General features: G+C 42.1%; 1 protein-coding gene across 1 annotated transcript in view; it reads left to right on the top strand.

Annotated features, from left to right (window-relative positions):
- The window catches only part of ITK (IL2 inducible T cell kinase), a 1334312-nt gene that overhangs the window by 1075644 nt on the left and 236703 nt on the right, over window positions 1-21965 (top strand). Inside the window, exon 10 of the mRNA XM_044069337.1 lies at window positions 804-937. Within this exon, the coding sequence (XP_043925272.1) occupies window positions 804-937 (134 nt within the window). The remainder of the gene's footprint in view (window positions 1-803; window positions 938-21965) is intronic.

The raw sequence follows: 21965 nt of genomic DNA, 5'->3' as shown, positions 1-21965 counted from the left end.
ATTTATAGAGGTTTTCTTTTGACATATGACTTGCAGTTGTTTCCTTAATGACTAAACCCAAGTTACACCATCTGAATGCAGGCAGAGTTACTTGTATAGATCTCAACCTCTTAGCACAAGAAATATGGAGAAAGCCAAAAATAATGAGGGGACAAAGGCCCCAAAATAGGGACAAATATTAAATATTGCTCTTATAAATTTAGAACATTACTAGAATAAAAGGTTTTGTGTTTCTGTGCAACTTTGAAGGATGTAGTCTGAAACTCAAATGTCTGTCATTATTCGATGAATTCAAACTTTACTGATTTGCCGGAAATCACAACTTTTTGAGGAACGGATCAAAAATATGAGACAAAAATCTGAACAGCTGAAAGATGTGGTTACCTATATTCATTGAAGGTTTAACCCATCTATTTGGATTGCTCCAACCATGTGAATTCCTTGCTTCTGGAATGATTTCTACATTTGCCTATGCCTGCTATATTGAACTTAGATGACATTTTTCAAAAAGTCTTCCCTTTAACAGAGGTAAAGCTAGCTAGCACATAAAACAGACAATATTATTTCCACCACACCCTAGATAAAGATTTTTAAATTTAGGATGTAAACAATAAAATAATTGAGCCATGTGGTACTCCTTTATGTATTTGTGATTTGAAATATGTTAAATTGATTTGGAATATCTCTTTTCTACATTTCTGTAGATTTTCTCAGGTAAGGAGCATTCTGTTCTCGGCTATAGAAATCACTTGTTTCTGCATGTATTTTAACATAGCACTGTTATTACCTTTTCTTCTCATCAGGGATACTGGTCCTGCCATAAAGCACTATCATATCAAGGAAACAGATGACAATCCAAAACAATATTACCTGGCAGAAAAACATGTCTTCCCATCAATACCAAAACTCATCTACTATCACCAGCACAATGGAGCAGGTGAGTAAAATACAGATTTGCCAGTATTATAAATCATCTGACACGAAAGTGTTCAGTGGAAGAAACTATAGGTGCAAGTAGTCCAGAGAGAAGCTGTACAAACACTTAAGACTGAGCATGAAGGTATTAATAAGGATCAGAGAATGATGACAATGGCATCCTCTTGCTACCTTTTCATTAGTTTGCTACCCCGAGGAAGTACATCCTCAACAAAAGTTGAAACACTAGTCAGGGAATTGGAAACTCATGTAGATAGTAACCTAACCTTCGACCAACGTGTGTCCAAGTTAGTAAGAAAATCCTTCTATGTTGCTCAACTTTTAAGCAAAAGCATAGCATCTAGGTCCAGAGAGGATCATACCATTGCACTTGGCCCTCCTCAGGCCCATCATAGAGTATAAAGCTCCCTCAGTATGTACCTGATGAGACACATGCAATAACTGGTATGTCCACAAAGGTTCCTTACAAAAAGACTACAGGGAGTACTCAAAGCCCTGACTCTTTACTCGGTATCATGCAGACTTCTGAGAGGTGATCTTTGCTTGGCATACAAAACATCCCTGGACCTTGTCTTGATGAAGCTTTTGCACATCCACAAAACAAATAGCATCAGAACTATTAAATTAAAAGACTTAAATTTTGCTTGCAACATAAATAGGACATGTTGGAGAGACAGATATGCTTCTCAGAGAATTTCCATTCTTTGGAACATACTCCCCATGCATGTGAAGCAGAGTTCCTCCCTATCCCTATTTAACTGCAACTTGGACCTAGATGGATAATTAGAAATGTGCCCCTCGTCTGGCTCCTATGTCTCTAATGGACAGAGGCAATCAGAAAATCATCCCCTATAAATCAAATATAAATCAAATTTGTGGTTCCCACTTGGGGTGCACGGCTAGGCTTTTAAGGCCCCTAGTGGTCATTAGCATAGTATACAGTTTCGAACCTGTGAACCATTAGGTCATTTAAGATAGTATGACAATGAAATGATAGAAAATGAGAGTAGAATAATTATGTTAAAGGGCAGATGTCTTTTCAAGATGCTGGGTTATAGATTTCTACAAATAAAGTAAGGACATTATGGTACATTTAGCTGTACCAAGGCTAATGATTGGAAGGCTTCAGATAACCTGTTAAATGGCTGTAATAATCAGTAGTGGGGATATTTATATAATCAGTGTGGGGGAAATACTGGATACCATAATGAAAATTGCACTATACTAGGAATAGAAGAATGTGTTTTTGAATTAAAATATAGGCTACAAATAAATATAAATGTGACTTTGAAAATGTTATCAATGTATAGTGGTCAGTGGAAAAACACAAACAGTATAGAACACAGCAAGTATGAGAAAAATGTGTCAGAGAAATGGGTATTTTTGGAGGATCAATATATGTTTAAGATTAAAGGGAATGAAATGTAAAGGATGAAATACATTTATTTAATTCAAACAACAGGTTAAAACTGAAGCATTTGTTTCAAAGTAATGATGAAACAGATTTTTAGATTTTTTAGTAATACAATGGGAAACAGAAAAATTACAGATACATGCAGTTCTTTAATAGACATTATAAATTTAATGTAATGGAGTTCTTGGTAATAGAGTACACTATATGTATATGCCATATGTATAGCTACATGTGATGACTAGGAGCTGTAGGTGGAAATGTAGCATTTGATTAATAACTGATTAATGAGGATGGAGGTACAAAGAATGTGTATCAACAAGTAAGAGTATTACAGGCAGCTGTTGTGGAGAAGTATTTTATTTAAGGATGTATGCACTACAAGGAGATATTTTGAAAAAAGATAAAAACTGAAACTGATGCAAGTCAGTTGTAAACCAATGAGTTGCATAACATATCATTAGTCTCACATAAAAATATAATCTAATGGAATAGTTATCAACATGGCTTTGGAAGAGAATGTAGTAATATTGTGAGACCCAGACTACTGTGTATTACCTAGAATGATGTTTCATAACTGAGTAGTGTAATTTGAGTATTGCAGCCTTTCTCTAAGGTAAGTGTTATGGGATAGGTGTGTAACAACAGCAAAGCTGAAATCAAAGAAGCATCATTAGACAGATATGAAAAAAGTATTTAGAAACAGTAAAAAAAAACCAGAATGTAGCTATCTTATACCACTGTTAACTAAGGGGGTCTAACTGGAGATACACTGGAATGCACTATTAGAAGGAAACTGATGTATTATCTTTTCAGGAATGCAATAGTACAAGGTAAACAGCTGTATTGTCTTTTCTAGAGAAGAATAACTGAAAGCTTTAAGACACACACGTATATATCTATAGATAGATAGATATGAGGCAGGGCAGTTCTTTGAACATTCATTTCATTGAATGTTATTAACGCTGGCATAAGCAGTGAAAAACACCTTTGATAGCAGAATGCAAGCATTTTTGTGAGATGTTGTGGTACAGCAGGGAAAGAGAAGGGGAATGGTCCCTTTCCCCACTGTTGTGTGATCTCGGAGTTGGAAAATATAAGTAGCAAGGTGTGTGGTGGTGCAGGGGGCTTGCCCCCTACAAAAAAGAAGTAATAACGTTTTCATTTTTTGAGGTGGGCTCAATATTTTAAGTTTCAACCTAAGGTTTTCATTGGCTTTGTATTTCACTGAGTGTCATTTGTGGAATAGGGCATCGGATGCACTGTACCAACGTCTGGAAAGTGACTCAGTAAGTGGCACAAAGAAACTCTATCAGGTTGCAAGGCAAAGACAGAAAAATAAAGAAGATATTCAGACACCCTTCATAAGGGATGCCAGCAACAACCTGCTCACCAGTCCACAGGACATCAAAGGCAGATGGAAGGAGTAATCTGATGTTGTTCATCTTTTTTCCATTCATCACTGATGGGTTTGGTTCAGAGCCTTCAGAACTGAGTGGGCCTTTTTACCAAGCTCATGCCAGCCAAAAAACTCTCGAGCTAAGTCTCTACCCAGAATGCCCTTCTCCCTGTTAACTCTGATCTCGTTTACCATGTAGCCGTAAATCCATGTTTCAGCCAAGCTCTCAGTTAAGTGGAACTTTTCTGATATTTGTGTGAAAAATTTTGGATAGCTTCAAATGTGATTAAGCGATTAGTATTTCTAGTGTCTTTTCTTCTGTTTAACTTTGTTTTTCCTCTCTACCCATTGTTATCGTTGGTAAACTTTCAAGTACCATTGTTGGTATGTCCTTTCCTCCCTTACCCTTGTGGTATTTCTTAATACCATAGTTGGTATTGTCTCTCCTGTTTAAACTACTAGCTTTGACTTTTATTCAGGTGTTTCCCTTCTTTTCTCTACGTACCAGTGTATTGTTATTGTTGTGACTTTTTTAAAAGGAGTTAACTTTATTCTAGTTAGATTATACAGTTGGCCTGTGGTGTCTTTTCTATCAAGATGTCAGATAAGAAGGGTGCTTCAGGTTTTAAGCATTGTACTTCATGTAAGGGCAAGTTACCTAATAGTGATTTGTATGATGACTGTATATACTGTTTGGGAGTGTCCCACCTTTCAGTGCAGCCTCCGTGTGACATTTGTCAGAGTTTCAGTCAACACACTCTTAATGAGGGCAAAAATAAACTCATTCTGAAAGGCTTACTCAAGTCTCCCTTCTCAGAGGCCATTTCTGTGATAGAGATCTCAACCCCCCCTACTAAAGACAAAAAGAGATCCCACTCTGTTCCTTCTTCACCATCGGGTAATTAGAGCAAGCCTGGGAAATCAAAGGTCCCAAAGTTATCTTCGGAGCATAAATCTGCCTGTACGGCTCCATATTCCTTGGCTCCAACCATACTGAAGCCTTTGATACCAGTGCCTGTTTCGGCACCAGTCCTGTCTCCAGTGCCGATTATAGACCTTACTTCTCCTATTTCAACTTTGGCACCTGTAGTCACTTTGGCTCAGGGCATACCTTCAACTACTCCATTAGCTTCCATTTTGGAACCGACTATTTTGGCTCCAAGTGCCACTTCGGCACCGAGCATTGTACTGACCTCACTGGATTTGACCTCTTTACTTCTGGTCTCAAAACTAGAGACTTCAATGCTGGTAGATCTTGCACCATGGACCTGATACTCCCCTTCCGTAGACCCATTTCTGGGCCAAGTGTATAGCCCCTTCATCGAACGTCCTGACTCCCTGTCCGGAGTATCCACTAGGTCCACCAGAATCTTGTCAGAACACAATGTGGTGCATCTTGTAGACCAGCTGTTGTTAGCCAGGGGAATCCCCTCTCTTTCTAAGACCCATCTACCTGCAGGACTTGGGCTGTCTTATCCACAGACTCCATCTTGGAACCCATCACCTCGGAGCCTATGGTGCATCTCACTCCAGCTACGAGTTTGTCCCTTTGGTCTTCAGTTCCCGCTGAACTGGTCTTTCCTCAATCTGGAGATTGGGGGATAGACATGTCGGCCTGGGGTATGGAGCCGCCTCCCTCCTCAGTTCCATTCTCGGCGCTGATAGCCATGTCTGCACCAATCTTGCTTGAGATTCCATCCATGGGGATGGGTTAATCAGAACGGGGTGTGATCCCGGTCCCGAGGTTGTCTTTCTCAGTTCCGGGCTCCCATCCCTCTTTGGGCAGGCCTGCCTTCTGAGTGATGGAGAGGCCTCTTACTTCTGGCACTCCTTTGATGTTGGAACCTTAGCTTTCACTCCCTGAGCTACAGCTGTCACAGACCACCTCCCGGGACACTGGGCAGAGAAGTCAGAGGAAACCCCTGTTCAGGGTCGCCACTCTTCCGAGTCCTCCTCAGAGACCCCCACTGAGGAGCCTCCTCAAAAGAAGATGTGCAAGAGGAAGCACATGGACTTGTGCAAGGAGTCCTTACCAGAAGACATGGATTATGATGATGGTGAAGGGTCCCCAGTTTCACCTCCTGATAATATCTCCTTTGGAGATATCCTGGAAATGTTGAAGCAGAGAGGTGTCTGGAAGCCCTCCAACCCTTCATCTGAGGAGTCCGTGTTCCTGCAGGCTTTTCGTGCCCAGCCTTCTACCTCTTGGGTGACCCTGCCTGCAGATGAGTTCATCCAGCTCATCATGCAACGTACTTGGAAGAACCCTGGTTCCATTGAGGTGATCCCTCAGAGATCAGACAAAATTCTTTCACCACCCAAGGAGAACCTACATTGGCCCAAAGGGTTACCAGTTGATGGTGGTGGCAGCAGCCACAAAAAGGAATTGGCTGAGCAAAATCCTGCTGTCCACCTATCCAACAGGGAGTCCTGGAAAGTGGACAGACTGGGAAAGCATGTTTTTGCATCAGGGACCTTTGCTATACAGTTCCTGAATTATTTGGCACATTTTACAAGGCTCCAGAGGGACTTGATCTCCGAACTCTCTGGGACACTCACAGGACAGTTGCCTGATGAGGTCAGGGACAAAGTGGGCTCACAGCTTGCAACCCTGGAATCAATATCCAACTCATCCATGTGGTTGCTGTCACATGCGACTGAAGGGGTGGCTAGAGCAGTGGGTTCGGGCATTGTTATGAGGCATCATGCCTGGATATGCATTTGTGACCCCACAGATCCCTTCAAGTCTTCCTTTCTGAATGCTCCCATTGAAGCCTCATCCCTTTTTGGCTGCAAAGTGAAGGACACACTAGCCAGGTACGAGGAAGATGGAAAGACGCTGTTTGCCTTAGGCCTATGCTTTCCAACCCTCAAAATACCTTCTCCAGGAATTAGAGGAGTGGAAAAATGTGGCATAAGAAATCGCAGGGTCCTTTCCATGCCACACATGGTGATGACACCCCCACAGGCAGAGGGGGTAACAATTCCAGAAGATTCCTCTATAGAGGTAGAGGGGGTCCTCATAACCAAGGCTCCAGGGAACTCTTTCTCTGGACAGCCTTATCAGTGCTCCTGAGGAGCAGCCCAATTGCTTACCTTTGGAAGCAGTCGGGGGTCATTTCTCTCAGCACCAAGCTGCCTGGCAATCTATCACCACTGACCATTGAGTGCAGATTATCACCAGAGGTTACACCATTCCCCTTTCCTATCAGCAAAATTTTCCAAGAAAACTTCCCGACATTCCACCCAGCCAAAGGGAAGAAGCAGCTTCAGAGATTATAAAGCTGTCTCAAAAAAGAGTCATCCAACCACTTCCACCAGACCAGTGCGGATCCAGATTTTACTCAAGATTCTTTTTGGTGCCAAAAAAGACAGGGGACTGGAGACCCATTTTGGATCTCAGCGGCTTAAACAAGTCTGTCACCCAAACCAAATTACGGATGGTCACGGTTCAGTCCATTCACCCCTTTTTAAGGGAAGGTGATTGGATGTGCTCGATAGATCTCCGGGATGCGTACTACCACATCAAGATGGACAAATGCTCCAGGAGTCTGCTTCGCTTCCAGCTAGGGGCCAGTCATTATCAATTTCGAGCCCTGCTGTTCGGTCTCTCTACAGCCCCTAGAGTGTTCACGAAATGCATGGCAGCAGTTACAGCTCTCTTGAGACTACAAGGATTCCAGATGTTTCCATATTTGGATGACTGGCTCCTCAACGCCCCCACCAAGCATCTTCTGGTAACCACCCTGCATTATACTCTCTATGGCAAAATTGTTGGGAATAGCGATACATTGGGAGAAATCAAACCTCACTCCTACACAACAAATAGAATTCATTGGAACAGTGTTCAACACCCAGTCCTGTCTAATATCACTCCCAAATCACAGACTCCACCGATTGAGGCTCCAACTCTGAGTTATACTCTGTCAAACAAAAGTTTCAGCAAAAAAAAAGTCCTTCAAGCCCTAGGCTCTATGGCAGCTTCAATTCCAATAGTGCCTCTAGCAAAACTGCATAGGCGGATCCTGCAATGGCCCCTTCTTTGTCAGTGGTTCCCAAACTATCATCCCCTCTGTTATCAGATTCAAATAGCCAACTCCTGCAAACAGGTCCTTCTTTGGTAGATGAGGCCAGACGTAGAACTTTGGAGTCGCCCATTTTAATCCCTTCAGCCCAGAGCCATTGTGACCATGGATGCGTCCCTGATCAGATGGGGGGGGCATTTCCAGGGAAAGACTGTCCAAGGCACATGGTCCCCTTCAGAGGCACACCTGCACATCAGTGTTCTGGAACTGGGAGCTGTGCTGTTAGCATTGTAGGTCTTTCATTCAGCTCTCCCTTCCGGGACAATTGCAATTCAGTCAGACAATATGTCAGTGGTCTGGTATATCAACAAGCAAGGAGGAACCAAGTCCTACCCCATGTGTCAAGAAGCCGTGAGAATTTGGCAATGGGCGATAGCTTCCAACCTGATAGCAATGCATATTCAAGGGAGCTCCAACATTATTGCGGACAAACTGAGCAGATGCATCCTCCTGCCTCATGAGTGGTCCCTCAATCCCGAGGTGGTGACAAATGTTCAGCCACTGGGGCCAACCTTGATGCAATATTTTTGCATCCCCATCGAACAACAAGTGCAGCAGCTATTTCGCTCTACTTCCCCCGGAGTGTGAGTCCCCGAGGGACACTCTAATCCACAACTGGCCCACATGACTTCTTTATGCTTATCCTCCCATTCCCCTTATGCCACAATTTCTAAAGAAAATTCTTCAGTTGAGATGCAAGGTGATCCTCATAGCTCCATTCTGGCCCCAACAAGTTTGGTTCCCCTTCCTTCTGCCTCACTTGGTATACCTGCTGTGAATTCTGGACCCTCTTATAGATCTGATTACTCACCACCAAGGGTTGAGCCACCCAAATCTGTCCAGCTTGGCTGACAGTTTGGTTTTGCCACTTCCATTAGTTGCCAGGCAAGCTAATCGCCCCTCGCCTGTTCGGGATATTATACTGGCCTCTCATAAAGCATCCACCAGGAGACTATATCAGGATAAATGGAAAAGGTTCTCCATCTACTACAAGGATAACATGCTGGACCCATATTTGGCTCCAGTAACTGCGGTACTTCAATACTTGGCTAAGTTTTTTGATAATGAGGCCTCTGCCTCTACTGTACGGGTACACCTGACAGCAATTTCTAATTTCCACAATGGTATAGATGGCATCCCCCTTATTTCATTACATCTATGCAAGGCCTTTCTTAAGGGGACCTCTCATATCAGGCCTCCTGTCAGACAACCCGTGGAACCATGGAAACACACTTTAGTCCTCCAGTCTTTAACCTCAAAAACCTTTTGAACCTGCTGCGAAGTCTGACCTAAAGTTTTTGTCTTGGAAATCTTTGCTCTTGGTAGCCATCACATCTGCTAGAAGAGTCTCGGAGCTGCAGGCATTGTGTATCAGGAGGCCCTATCTGGTCTTCCATAAAGACAGAGTATCACTTCGGACGAATCCATCCTTCCTTCCCAAAGTTGTTTCTGAATTCTCCATAAAGCAGGCCATTGACCTACCAGTGTTCTTCCCAAATTTTGCCAATAGAGGAGAGTACTGCTTTCACTCCTTGGATGTACATAGACAACTGAGATTTTACCTAGACAGGAGCAAATCTATCCGTAAATTTGAACAACTTTTCATCTCTTTTTCTGGGCCCAGAATGGAAGACGCTGTTTCAAAAGTTACATTATCAAAATGGCTAAGGGACTGCATACATTTCATCTATTCCCTCAATAACGAACCTATGCCAAAAGTTAAAGCTTACTCCACCAGATCTATTGCAACATCTGTGGCTTTCCATTCCAAGGCTTCCATGGGTGATATCTGCACAGCAGCTACTTGGGCTAAGCCTCATAACTTTATCAATCATTACAAATTGGACCTGGTCCCCAGCGGGAGAGCTGCCTTTGGCTCAATGGTAACCAGGAATGTTCTTCCACAAGGGCCACCCATGGACCTCAAGGTAACTTGGGATTCTGTCCCATCAGTGATGAATGGAAAGAAGATTAATAACATCAGATAAAGAAGTTATGTCTTACCATAGCATTCCATCTGTGTTGTTCATCTTCTTTCATTCATCACTTCCCACCCTCCTTCCCCCTCCAAAGGCTCCTGGGGGATGCTTTGGGTCTAAGTGGTACCTTAGGGTATTTGCGCAGAAGTGGCCTCAGCTTTACTTCCTTTTCTCTATCAAACTCTATCTGAGGTAACAGGGAGAAGGGCATTCTGGGTAGATACTTAGCTTGAGTGATTTTTTGGATGCCACAGGCTTGGTAAAAAGGCAAACTCGGTTCCGACAGATGGAACATTATGGTAAGACATAACTTCTTTTTCCAGCATCTTCTGAATGAAGAAAATCCAACAGAAGCTGTACTGCCACAGAAACAGCCTACGGTGAGAGAAGAAGAGGATCCCACATTAGAAGAAGTAAGAACAGCACTAAGGAAAATAAAGTCAGGGAAATCAGTAGGCTCAGATGAGGTTACAGCATATATGATAAAGATTTGGTTTGGATTCAGATCAGGATGAAGCACAACTGACTCGATGCTTGCAGTGAGACAGATAGTTGAGAAGAAGCTAGAGTTGGTGGAAGAGTCCAACTATGCATTCCTAGACTTGGAGAAAGCATATGGCAAGGTCCCCAAGAAAGCTGATCTGGGCAGTACTGCAGTGGTTTGAAGTCCCAGAAACATTGGTTCAATTAGTGTAGGCTATGTACAAAGACCCAGTGACTCAAGTACAAACAGTCTTTGGCCACACAGAAGGGTTCCCAGTGGGAGTGGGTGTACATCAGGGTTCAACTCTGAGCCCACAGCTGTTTATGCTGGTGATGGACTACATTAGCAAACAAGTTGGAGGGGGCAGATCGACAAAGTTGCTGTATGCAGATGATGTGGCATTACAGGCAGACTGAGCTAGAACCTCAGCAAAGAATAGGAGAATGCAGTGCAAAACTGAGGGCACACTGGATGAAACTAAGCACAGATAAGACGGTGGTAATGGCAGCAAACTGGGGAAATCAGAAGAAGCTGAGAATAGAGATAGAAAGGAAGATAGTGGAAAAGGTAAACAGCTTCAAATAACTGGGAGGGGTGATTGAGGAGAAGGGAAGTCTGAATGAAGAGGTCAAAGCTAGAATCAGAGGGGATGCAGGCAACTGGCATAGAGTGTCAGGTGCTATCTATGACAGAGGAATGCCACAGAAGCTGAAAAGTAAAGTTTATAAGACAGTGGTATGGCAAGTACTACAGTATGGTGCAGAAATCTGGGCAGTAAAGACAGAACAGCTGAAGAAGCTAGAGGTGATGGAAATGAAGTGCCTGAGAAGGGTGGTAGGATGCACACTGTGAGACAGACAAAGAAATGAGGACATAAGGCAGAAGCCAAAGTAGCTCCAACTGCAGAAAAGATCAAACAGAACAGATTACGGTGGTTTGGAGACGTGCAGAAAAGCAGAAGACAATCTGGTGAGAAAGATTTGGGACAGACAGAAAGAAGGTAAGAGGAAGCGAGCACGTCCAGCAAAGAGGTAGATGGATTGCATGAAAGAAGATCTGCGACAGTCAGGCATGAGTGCTGAAGAAGGCAGGTGTGGGGAACTGAATCGAGAGAGATGACGACAGCACAATACCCTGACCCCATGTAGAAAAAATGGGAACAAGGGGGCTGATGATGATGATAATGATGATGATGATGATGATGATGATGATGATGAACACACTTATGTAAAGTAATAAAGCATGGCAAGAATGGACATGTTAGTAAAATGAAATAGATGATTAAAATGTTTAAAGTAATATGGGAAAGAAAACTAAATTAGCAGAAATACTTAGTTGACAAGATCAGAAATAAAAGCAACTCTTTGGGCCAGATTCCAAAAGAATTGCTGTCACCCTAAATCTGCCCTGATTCTGAAAGACTTGTTTTCATTATAAAGGACTTACGCACCTCGGCACCATAAAAAATCGACTGCCAATCATTAGCGGAATTCTGCTGTGGCAACCCTTAACCGGGAAAAGCTAAAAGAAAACAACAACATTGGTAAGATGTGGAAATGTTTTATGTGAAACTCATAGAGGTGTATTAAACACAATTTGGTGTTTGAATGCCACCTGATGGGAAAGCTCTACTGTATTTTAAAGTATTTTCATTGCCGTAGATATAGAACTCCCATTCTGATTTTTGCATATGTCCAAATTAAACTATATACTGAGGATAAACAATGTAGAAATGTTAAGTGAAGTAGTCCTAAAAAATGATTATTTAGATGACATAGTAGTTAAAAAAACTGGTAATATGTGTGATGTTACTAGTAATTTAGTATATACATATACAATTTGGAATGTCGTGAAACGTTATGTGTGCTAACAATTCAACAGACATTATAATAAGAAAGTTAACAATTCTGTTAAAGGAAGGTTTGTTTCTGATAAGCATATATAATTTAAAAAGAAGCAGAAAGAAAAGGAAATAATAATGAACTAAAGTGAGTACACAATTATTTATTTTATTTTATTTTATTTTCCATTTGTTTACCGGGTATGTCCGACTGGGCCAGGAGCCCATTTTCAGCAGAGAGCCAGGGAGAAAAGCTCCATTACACTAAAAGTTTACAGTGACAAGTGTTAAGTAACATGATGTAATATATATATTTATAAGGTTTCAATAGAAAGGTAAACAATGGAGCAAAATGGAAATAACATGAGAGACAAAGGCAGTACAACATGTCTCTAGGAAAGGAGAGGAAGAAACATAAAATAATTTTATTCAATATGCAGTAATATATATATATATATATATATATATATATATATATATATATATATATATATATATACAACAATATGCGATATACAAAGAAAAAAGCACAATAGGAACACCATGGCAGACAATAATTACAATTCTAAGAGACTAATCACATCATCAGTTAGTGTGGTGGTATATCAGGATTGTGTAATTTAATAATGTCAGCTCTTTAGAAAAGGAAGAGAAAGAATTAGAGCAAAGAGAAAGATAGAAGAGTGCTGGTTTGGTGTGCTAAGGTTTAGTAAGTTGAAGGGGAGTAATGAGACCTAAAAGGGAAATTTGGAGATAGTTAAGAGAAAGTAGTAAAGGGTTATCCTGGAGTATTACAGGAGCATAGCCAGTTGTTAGAAAGATGAACCCTGAGAAGGGTTTTGAAACCGGAGTCATTGGAGGTGGCTCGTATGTGTTGAGATATTGAATTTCATTTTTTGGATATCTGATTGGAGAAGAGAGAATTCCCAAAACTATTATTGGACTTAGTGACTTTTAGTAGTAATTTGTCAGAGGGTCTCAGAGTTCTAGAGTTGTAGGGTTGAATTAAGTTTTTGAGTGCAGGGCAGTTGTCAGGTTGATAAACAATGGAGTGGGCAGTAGTCAGTTGGTTCAAGGATAGTAGATTGGGTAATTCTATCCATTTTAGTTTGCATAGGACAGAGCAGTGGTTTGATCCGTGAGGATGGTTCATAGCAAATCTAGCTATTTTATTGTAGCAGGTCTCTATTTTATTTTATTTTATTTATTTTACATTTGTTAACCGGGCTGGTCCAGCTGGATACATGTCCATTTTCAGTGGAGGCCCGAGGAGAAAAGCTCCGCTATCTACTACATGATAATTAACAGTAAATTTTCAAATACATACACATATTCACCCTTGACTGGCAGTATGATACAGAATATTTAGGAGTAGGCATGGAAAAGCTCCGCTATCTACTACATGATAATTAACAGTAAATTGTCAAATACATACACATATTCACCCATGACTGACAGTATGATACAGAATATTTAGGATTAGGCATGGAGAAAAAGTACACAGTGTAAAGGATATACAAGCAAACACAGTACTTAAGACATTTGTATGAGATAGAAAGAGGAAGGTAAAAGGGATAGTTTATTTATTTATCTAATTTGTTTATGTCAGTTTTTTCTGAGATTTGTGATAATGGGATAGGCTTATAGAAGGGTAGAGAATAAATCTATCCTAACTATGGAGTGTCAGGTGGAGTGTGTAAGGTATGGTTTGGATCTGTAGCGTGTGCCAAGCTTTATGTGAACCTTTTTGATGGATAGTGCCAAGTGTTTGACAAATTTAAGACAGCTATCAATTGTGATACCTAGGAGTTTGGTGTGCTCGACAAGTTCGATTTTGGTTTTGTTGGCGGACTGGATAGTAAAATGGGGAAGGTGGCTATGTAATTCAGTATTACAGAAAAGCAAGAGTTTAGTTTTGTTTAGATTTAGTATGAATTGGTATTCTCAGAGATAATTTTCTATGTCTATGAGGGATTTGGGGGTTCGTTCTTGGAGCTCTGGAAGGGATGAAGCTGAGAAAATGAGGGTGAAGGTTTCAGTGTATTGTACAATGGTGGCTAGGTGAGTGGCAGAGCAGAGTTTGTTGGTGGAGATGGTGAAAAGCAGTTGACCAAGTACTGACCCTTGTGGCATACTAACTGAGATGGGGAGTAGAGTAGATAGCTCATTTTGCCACTTGACTGCTTGTTGGCAGACAGTTAAATAACCGTAAAACCATGATAGGGCTGGTTGGGAGAGATTTATGTAGGCTAGTTCTTTGAGTAATTTTTGGTGTGATACTATGTCAAAGGCCTTAGACATGTCAAGGAAAATGGAAGATATGAGTTGGCCATTGTTTCTGAACTCATTGACAGCATTGGTGAAACTTATTAAAGGAGTTGTAGTTCTGCGTTTGGGTCTAAAACCATGTTGGGAGTTAGAGAGTAGGTTATTATTTACTAGATAGTCAAAGAGTTGTGTGTGTATGCATTTTTCAAGGATTTTGGATAGTGGTGGGAGTTTAGCAATTGGTCTATAGTTTGAGAGGTCAGTTGAGGAGCCACCTTTGTGCAGAAGTATGATATGAGAAAAATCAGTTAATTAAGAGAGGGACAGCATAAGAGATGGCATCCACTGCTAGTCTGAGGAATTTGTTAGGCAGTAGGTCAGCAGCAAGGGATATAGGCTTTAATTTGAGGATAACTTTTTAAAATTATACTGGTTTGTATTGGTGAGATGGAAAAATAATTTGGGTTGGGTACTGATTCTAATGTTATTATTAGTAGAGTATGGCTGTCATTTTATGAGGGATAGTACTGAGCTGATGAATTGTTGGTTAAATTGTGATGCTATGCTATCTGAGGTGTTTAAAGTGCTTGGAGATGGTGTAGCAGATTGACTGGGATTGAGGAGTTGTTTTATGGCTTCCCAAAATTTTGAGGGATTGCTTTGGTGATTTTGTTGGATTGTAGTTTATTAAGCCTTTTTCTCATTTTGGATTTGTTTTTTGGCACAAAGGATGTTTCGTATTGGTCACTTCATATTGAGTCCAGGCTTTGTCTATCTGCTTTGAGTTGCTTAGTGTCTTTAGTGAGCCATGGCAAACGTTTTGATTTGACACAGATCTTCCTAGGGGGTGCCTGGTTATTTAGAACTTCAAGGACAGCATTATTGAAGTATTCAGCTGAAGAGTCAAGGTGAAGGTGTTTTAGATGGGTCCAGTTGCATTGTTTTAGGAGTAAGTTGAAGGTTTCAGGGGAGAAGTTGCTTTTGTTGTGAACTTTTAATATGGTGTTTGAGGATTTATCTTGTGCCTAATTAGGTAGGTGGGTTGAAGGTTGCTGAGACTGTCTGGGAGGTAGCCAGCGAGGTAACCAAGAGAGGACCTGTTTGTTAGTTTCTAGTCCAGAATTGACTGCTTGTTGCTATGTGTAGCAATTCTGGTTGTGGAGAGTACTATCTGAGAGAAACCAGAGATTAATGAAGTTGGTAGGGTTATCTGAGAAGCAAGTGGACCAATCCAAGTTGAAGTCTCCCATTACAATGGCTTCCTGATTAAAAGTGGAGGTAGACCAGTCCAGAAGGTTTTCAATTATGGGGAGGCTATTACCTGGAGAGGTATAAATAGCTATTATTATTATGTGCTTATTGGAATTTAGCTGGAGGTGGGAGATTAATATTTCTGAATTTAACAGGTCTTGGGGTTCATATACAATGCATTCTAATTTCACTGTGTCCTTATACACTATGGTGATGCCACTTCCTCTCTTATGTGTTCTGTCATGTCTGTGAATATTGTAGCTCTGGGTTAGTATTTCAGTGTTGTTTATTTTTGGTTTGAGTAATGTTTCTGTTATAATTACAATGTCTGGAGAGTATAGGCCAAGGGCTGTGTCTTTGTGAAATTTGTGAACTTTATTTAGGATGCTTCTTAGATTCATGTTTAGGATTAGGAGGTCTGAGCTGTTATGTGGTAGATTACTGCTGTTGTGAGACATTGTGCTGCCTAGTGGAAGGGCAGTTGGTTGCTGAGGCTGAGGTCCTGGATTGGGATATATGTCTCCACATAGTTTGAGGTGATTGACTCTAAACAGAAACAAGTGTGTAATTTTGGGTAAAAGTTTAGCAATCTTCTTGAGTAGTTAAGATTTAGCATTTAGGTCAGTGTATCTGAGTGAAAAGAGTTCTATGTTGGAGCTATTGTAGACTTGAGGGGATATGACAGTGTTTGTGAAACCTGAGTTGAGTGGAGTGGTGACCATGCTGGTTGGACAGTAGAAGCTAGTGGTCTGATGCTTGTTATAGGAGGTGGTGTGGTAAGCTGTGGTAAGCAAGCATAGGGTAGTATATGTTGAAGCAGCATTTTAAGTTAATGAAAAGGTAGAGTAAAGAGGTATCTGTGAAAGAAGAAAAGGGATAGGTTTAGAATGTTGAGTCCTTATTGGTGGGAATTGCAATGAATATCCCTGTGATTGGGTCAGATAGTGTCAGGTAAGTGGTATAGTGATGGGCTAGACACATGAGTTGTAATAGGTTAATGTGGTAAGGGGCATGTTTACAGGTTACCTGTAAATCTAGGAATAGTGGGAGTGGGTGGGGAATGATGGTAGGGTAGGGGAGTGGAAAAATCCCGGGCGAAGCAAGGGCAAATGGAGAAGGCATGATCAGATAGCAGCTGGTTGCAGAAACAATCACTGAGCAGTGAGCAGTGGCCAAAAAAGCAAACATCGAGCTATTACAAATGAATGTGAACAGAGCGTAGGAACAGGATTTAAGAAGGGGAGGGGAATGCAGTTATTGAGCTGGAAGACTGAGTGAGTATGGTAGAAAGCACAAGCACAAAGAAATCCCTGAGGGTGTCTCAGGAAGATCAGGTAAAGGGATTAGCTGATAGGTAAATGCTATTATGTAGTTATAGTAATAATACCGAGAACAATAGGACAGTAGTACCAGTGCTTCAAAGTAGGATTATAGAGGTAACTTTTTGAAAAGAGACAGGTCAGGATAGTGGAGGAAAATGGTGGCAAGGAAGAGGCAGAAATAAACTGGGGGGGCAAAGTCCAGCTGTGTGATGTGCAGGTAGCGTTCCTATTCAGGAATATGAAATTGAATGACATACATTGATTAATTACAGTTATTTGTAAGACCATAGCATCCTTTGTTTTACAGGAAATAAGCTTCAGACTAGAAAGTGGGGTGGCTTGTGTTCAGATCTGAAGTTTTAAAATCAAGGTTACAACCTAGAATAAAAGGGAGAAAGTAGAGGAGAGTTAGGTGAGAGAGAGCACCAAAACTGTTAAACTACTAGTTTTAGAGACAGAGGAGGGACAAAAGATAGGATTTAGATATGTGGGTGTAATGAGAGGGTATTATAATTATAGATTAGTGGTTAAGCCAATATGGCTGGTATGGAAAGGAATGGGGAGGTAGTCAGAAAAGCTAGCAGAATGGAAAGACTGGAGGGGGGCTTTAGTAAGGTATAGTATTACAAATATCATGCATTTAAGCAGCCAAGCATATATATCAGCAGGTAAGACAATGAATTTAGAAAGATGCATTGAGAGACTTGAGATTGGATGTGACTTGAGTGTGTTAACTGATAAATCAATGGACTATAGAGATTAGTCAAACAAGGTATTGGCAGAAGCCAGTAGGTTACTTACCTGCATAATGTTTTGTGCAGATGTAGAGAGCTGTGAACTTGGTTGAAGCACAGCCATGCAAATCAAGTTAGTTATGGCTGAATAAGCATGCCATCATTTCTTTGAAGTCAGTGATTCATTTTTTTTCTAGTAATGTTTTTTCTAGTAATGTAAGGTCAGTTGTCAATCTCCTCTCCGGTCCAGCTGGTGAATCTGGGAATCTTGAGGCAATGTTATAACTGCCTCATGTACACAGACAAACCTCTCCTCCTCCCACATAACACAAATACTTGCAAGAGATGCAGCTATTTAGCCAAACTGGAGGCTGAGCTCTCTCAACTCAGGACTGGCAAGACCAGACAGGAGGAGAAGGCAACTACACACACCACAAAACCAGCCTCACATAAGGCTACCACACCACTGAATCAAACACATAAACACACAAAGACATACTCGGAGGCTCTGAGTAAAAATTTACCTAAACAGCAGAGGCCTCCAAAGCAGACACCCAAACAACTGCGACCTCAAGGCACCCCACAAGCAACACATAAACCACAAAATCAGTGTGCAAAGCGGTCACAGCCCTTAAGGCCAAATACAACACCAAACATACTTGTCATAGGTGACTCCATAGTCAGACACACTGACATCCCACTCACCAGGCTGAACAAGGAGAGGGTCACAGTAAGCTGCCTATCGGGCGCTAGAATCCGCCACATAACACAAGCACTCAGGTCACTCCATGGCAAGTACAAATATGACACAGTCATTGTCCATGCTGGTGTGAACGACCTGAGACGTACCTCCCTGGACTACATGAAAAGAGACATAGAGGAGCTCTCTGATTATGTAGCCCAGGCAGGTATGACCCTGACCCTGAGCATTATCCTTCCTTCACCAAGAATGATGCCACAATATAGAGACAAGATGATCAGCTTTAACAATTGGCTTAATGTCTGGTGTCATTCAAAGGAGATCCAGTGTCTGTCTGCCTGGGATGACATGCTTGACAAGCCACACTGCTTCGCAAGGGACGGCTTGCACCTATCACCCCTGGGATTCCGGATATTGGCTAAGGCTCTTGCCACCCCCATAGTGCCATTTTTAGGCAAGGCTCAAATTCTAAACCTACCACCCTAGAAAACAAAAATGGGAAGAAACTGAGGGTAATGCTGCTCAATGCCAGAAGTCTAAATCTCAAAATGCACGCACTCGAGGCCCTTCTCAGTATGGAGAACATCGATGTCTGTGCTGTAACTGAAACCTGGTTCAAGGCTCCTGAGAGCACCCCGGCACTATTAGGTTTTACCTCATATCATGCGTTTCGGCCCCAAAACCCGGACCACACCACAAAAGGAGGGGGTGTATCCATATTCATAAAGGATACCCACACCTCCAGGTTGGTGGCAACGCACGAAGCTTCGGAAACCATCCAGGTGCAACTAACCATAGGCAAAACTGCTCTACAAATTGTAGCATGCTACAGGCCACCCTCTCAAACTCAGGAACCCCACACAGCCTTCCTGAAGACACTGGAGGGTATAAATGTATCTCCAAACACCATCATATTGGGTGACTTCAACTACCCGAATATAGACTGGGAACATTACTCAAGCCCTAACTTTCTAGCCCAACGGTTCCTGGAGTTCATAATTTCAAATGCCATGGAACAGCTAGTCACTGTTCCCATGAGAGGAGAAAATATACTAGATCTCATTATCACAAACATGGGGACAAAATGCTCCACACCGGAAGTATATCCCTCATTGGTGAGATCTGATCATAAACTAATCTCACTGGAAATCCACATCCCGCCCCCACCCCAAACAAAAAAGACCACAGTGAAGAACTTCTCTAAAGCAAACTTCACACTACTCAAGACTGGTGTGGTATCCTTCAAGGCCCCTGAGCCAGTGGAAACCACAACCCAAGCTGCGGAAGCCCTTACAAATGCCTTCTATGAACACCTCCAGGACTGCATGGATCAGGCAATCCCAAATAAAACCAAGACACTTTCCACAAAGGGCAAACATCCAGTCTGGTGGACCCCAGCCATTAACAAACTTTACAATAAGAGGAGAAAGCTATTACATGACAGAACAAAATCCATAAAAGGGAAGTCAACCCTGGTCATTATTAGTAAAAAAATACGAGCACTCATAAAATCAACTAAGGCCAATTTTGAGAGAAAAATTGCCATGGATTCAAAGGACAATCATAAGGCCTTTTTCAGCTATGTTAGAAACCTGGGTGGAAACTCCCAGATATGCTCAGAATTAGTCCAAAATGATACAAAAATCACTGAACCCACAGACATTGCCAACATACTGGCAGACAGGTTCAGTGCAAACTTCACCCCCCTCTTCCCCCCTAAAGGAGAGATAACTATCCCAGCAGAGTGTAGCCTCCCAGACATCTCAAATGCGCAGGCGAAAGCTGCTCTCTCTAAAGCTAAAAACACAGCATCAATGGGACCGGATGGTGTCCCCGGCTGTGTGCTACACGAGCTAAATGAGGAATTAAACCCGCACATATGGCAGCTGTTTAATCTCAGCCTTACCACAGGATACATGCCCAAGGAGTGGCGTACGGCAACTGTGGTCCCACTCCACAAAGGCGGTGCCTCTACGGACCCTGGTAATTACCGCCCCATAAGCTTAACAAGTCTAGTCTGCAAAGCTATGGAGAGGATCATAATGGAGCTCATAAACAAAGATATAGGGGACTTACAGACATTGGACCCGACCCAGTTTGGCTTCGTCAAGGGCAGATCATGCCTTTTGAACTTGGTCGACTTCTTCGAAACAGTCACCAAGGCCATTGATGAAAGGCAGTCCATACAGCCTACCTTGACCTTGCAAAGGCTTTCGACACAATACCCCACTCGGGTATTGTAGAAAAACTTACCAGCTTAAATGTAAACCCATATGTCACAAGATGGGTTGCAAACTGGCTTAAGGACAGAACCCACAGGGTTAGAGTTGCTGGCGCTATGTCGGACTCCAAGCCGGTCACAAGTGGTGTCCCACAGGGCTCGGTCCTTGGCCCCCTATTGTTCGGCATCTACTTCTCAGAAGTACAGGCCAACATGGGAGGACTTTGGCTGACAAAGTTTTCAGACGACTGCAAACTGGGCGCCATCGTGGAAAGTGCATCGGACACGGATATCCTTCAGAAGGGACTCACGGAAACAGATAGCTGGTGCCAGAGCCATGGCCTGAAGTTAAACGCCAAAAAATGTATAGTCATACCCTTCGGGAAAAACAAGGTAACCCCAAGCTACCATATAGGTGGCAATCCACTAAGCACAGAAGAGGTTATCAGGGACCTGGGGACCCAGGTTGACAGTGGCCTTTCTTTTGACACTCACGTTGCTAAAGTGGTTAGAAAGACCTTCTACACTGCCCACCTGATCATGAAGGGATTCACATCCAGATCTAGTGAGGTCATTGTTCCCCTGTACTCTTCACTTATCAGGCCAATGATCGAGTACAATGCCCCATTCGGGATGTATCTCACCCGACATCTGCAGCAATTGGAGAGACCCCAAAAGTTCCTCACCAAAAGGATAAAGGGACTCAAAAATCTGTCATATGCTGCCAGATTGAAGAAACTCCAGCTCTATTCAGTCGCATACCATCTGCTCAGAGGTGACATGTGCCTGACATACAAGGCCATGTCCAACCCGGAATTAATGGACATGCTCCACCTCAAAAAATCCAAATCCACCAAAACCACTAGAGCAAGCGACTTAAACCTTAGCACGGATATAAATAGGACGTGCTGGAGGGATAGATTTATCACTCAGAGACTCCCTATGCTGTGGAATAAAATCCCGGTCCATGTGAGGCAGAGCACCTCGCTGGCTCTGTTCAAGAGAAATCTTGACCTATGGATGGGAGATCGTAGGTTTACCCCGGGAATCATCTCTGTGTCACTGCTGGACAGAGGCACAACAAACTAATGGGTACAGTATTTTTTCATATAAGGGGTGGCGTAAGCCACAAAACTTTGGGCTAGGCTTATAAATGCCTTAGGGCAGATAGCCTAGTATAAACCTATGAACCTATAAGCTGATTATAATTAATGAGAATATGCGGGATCTCAGATGCATGCTAGAAGGGTGTTAGGGTGACAGAATCCCCAGAAAAACATATTTTCCAATGTGATTTCAAGGAAGTGTTTTCTTTTTTTTTAACAATGTGCTTCA

Source organism: Protopterus annectens, chromosome 4.part0, assembly GCF_019279795.1.
Source record: "Protopterus annectens isolate FY-2018-M chromosome 4.part0, PAN1.0, whole genome shotgun sequence".
Classification (NCBI taxonomy): Eukaryota; Metazoa; Chordata; order Ceratodontiformes; family Protopteridae; genus Protopterus; species Protopterus annectens.
This window is presented reverse-complemented; position numbering and strand designations above follow the sequence as displayed.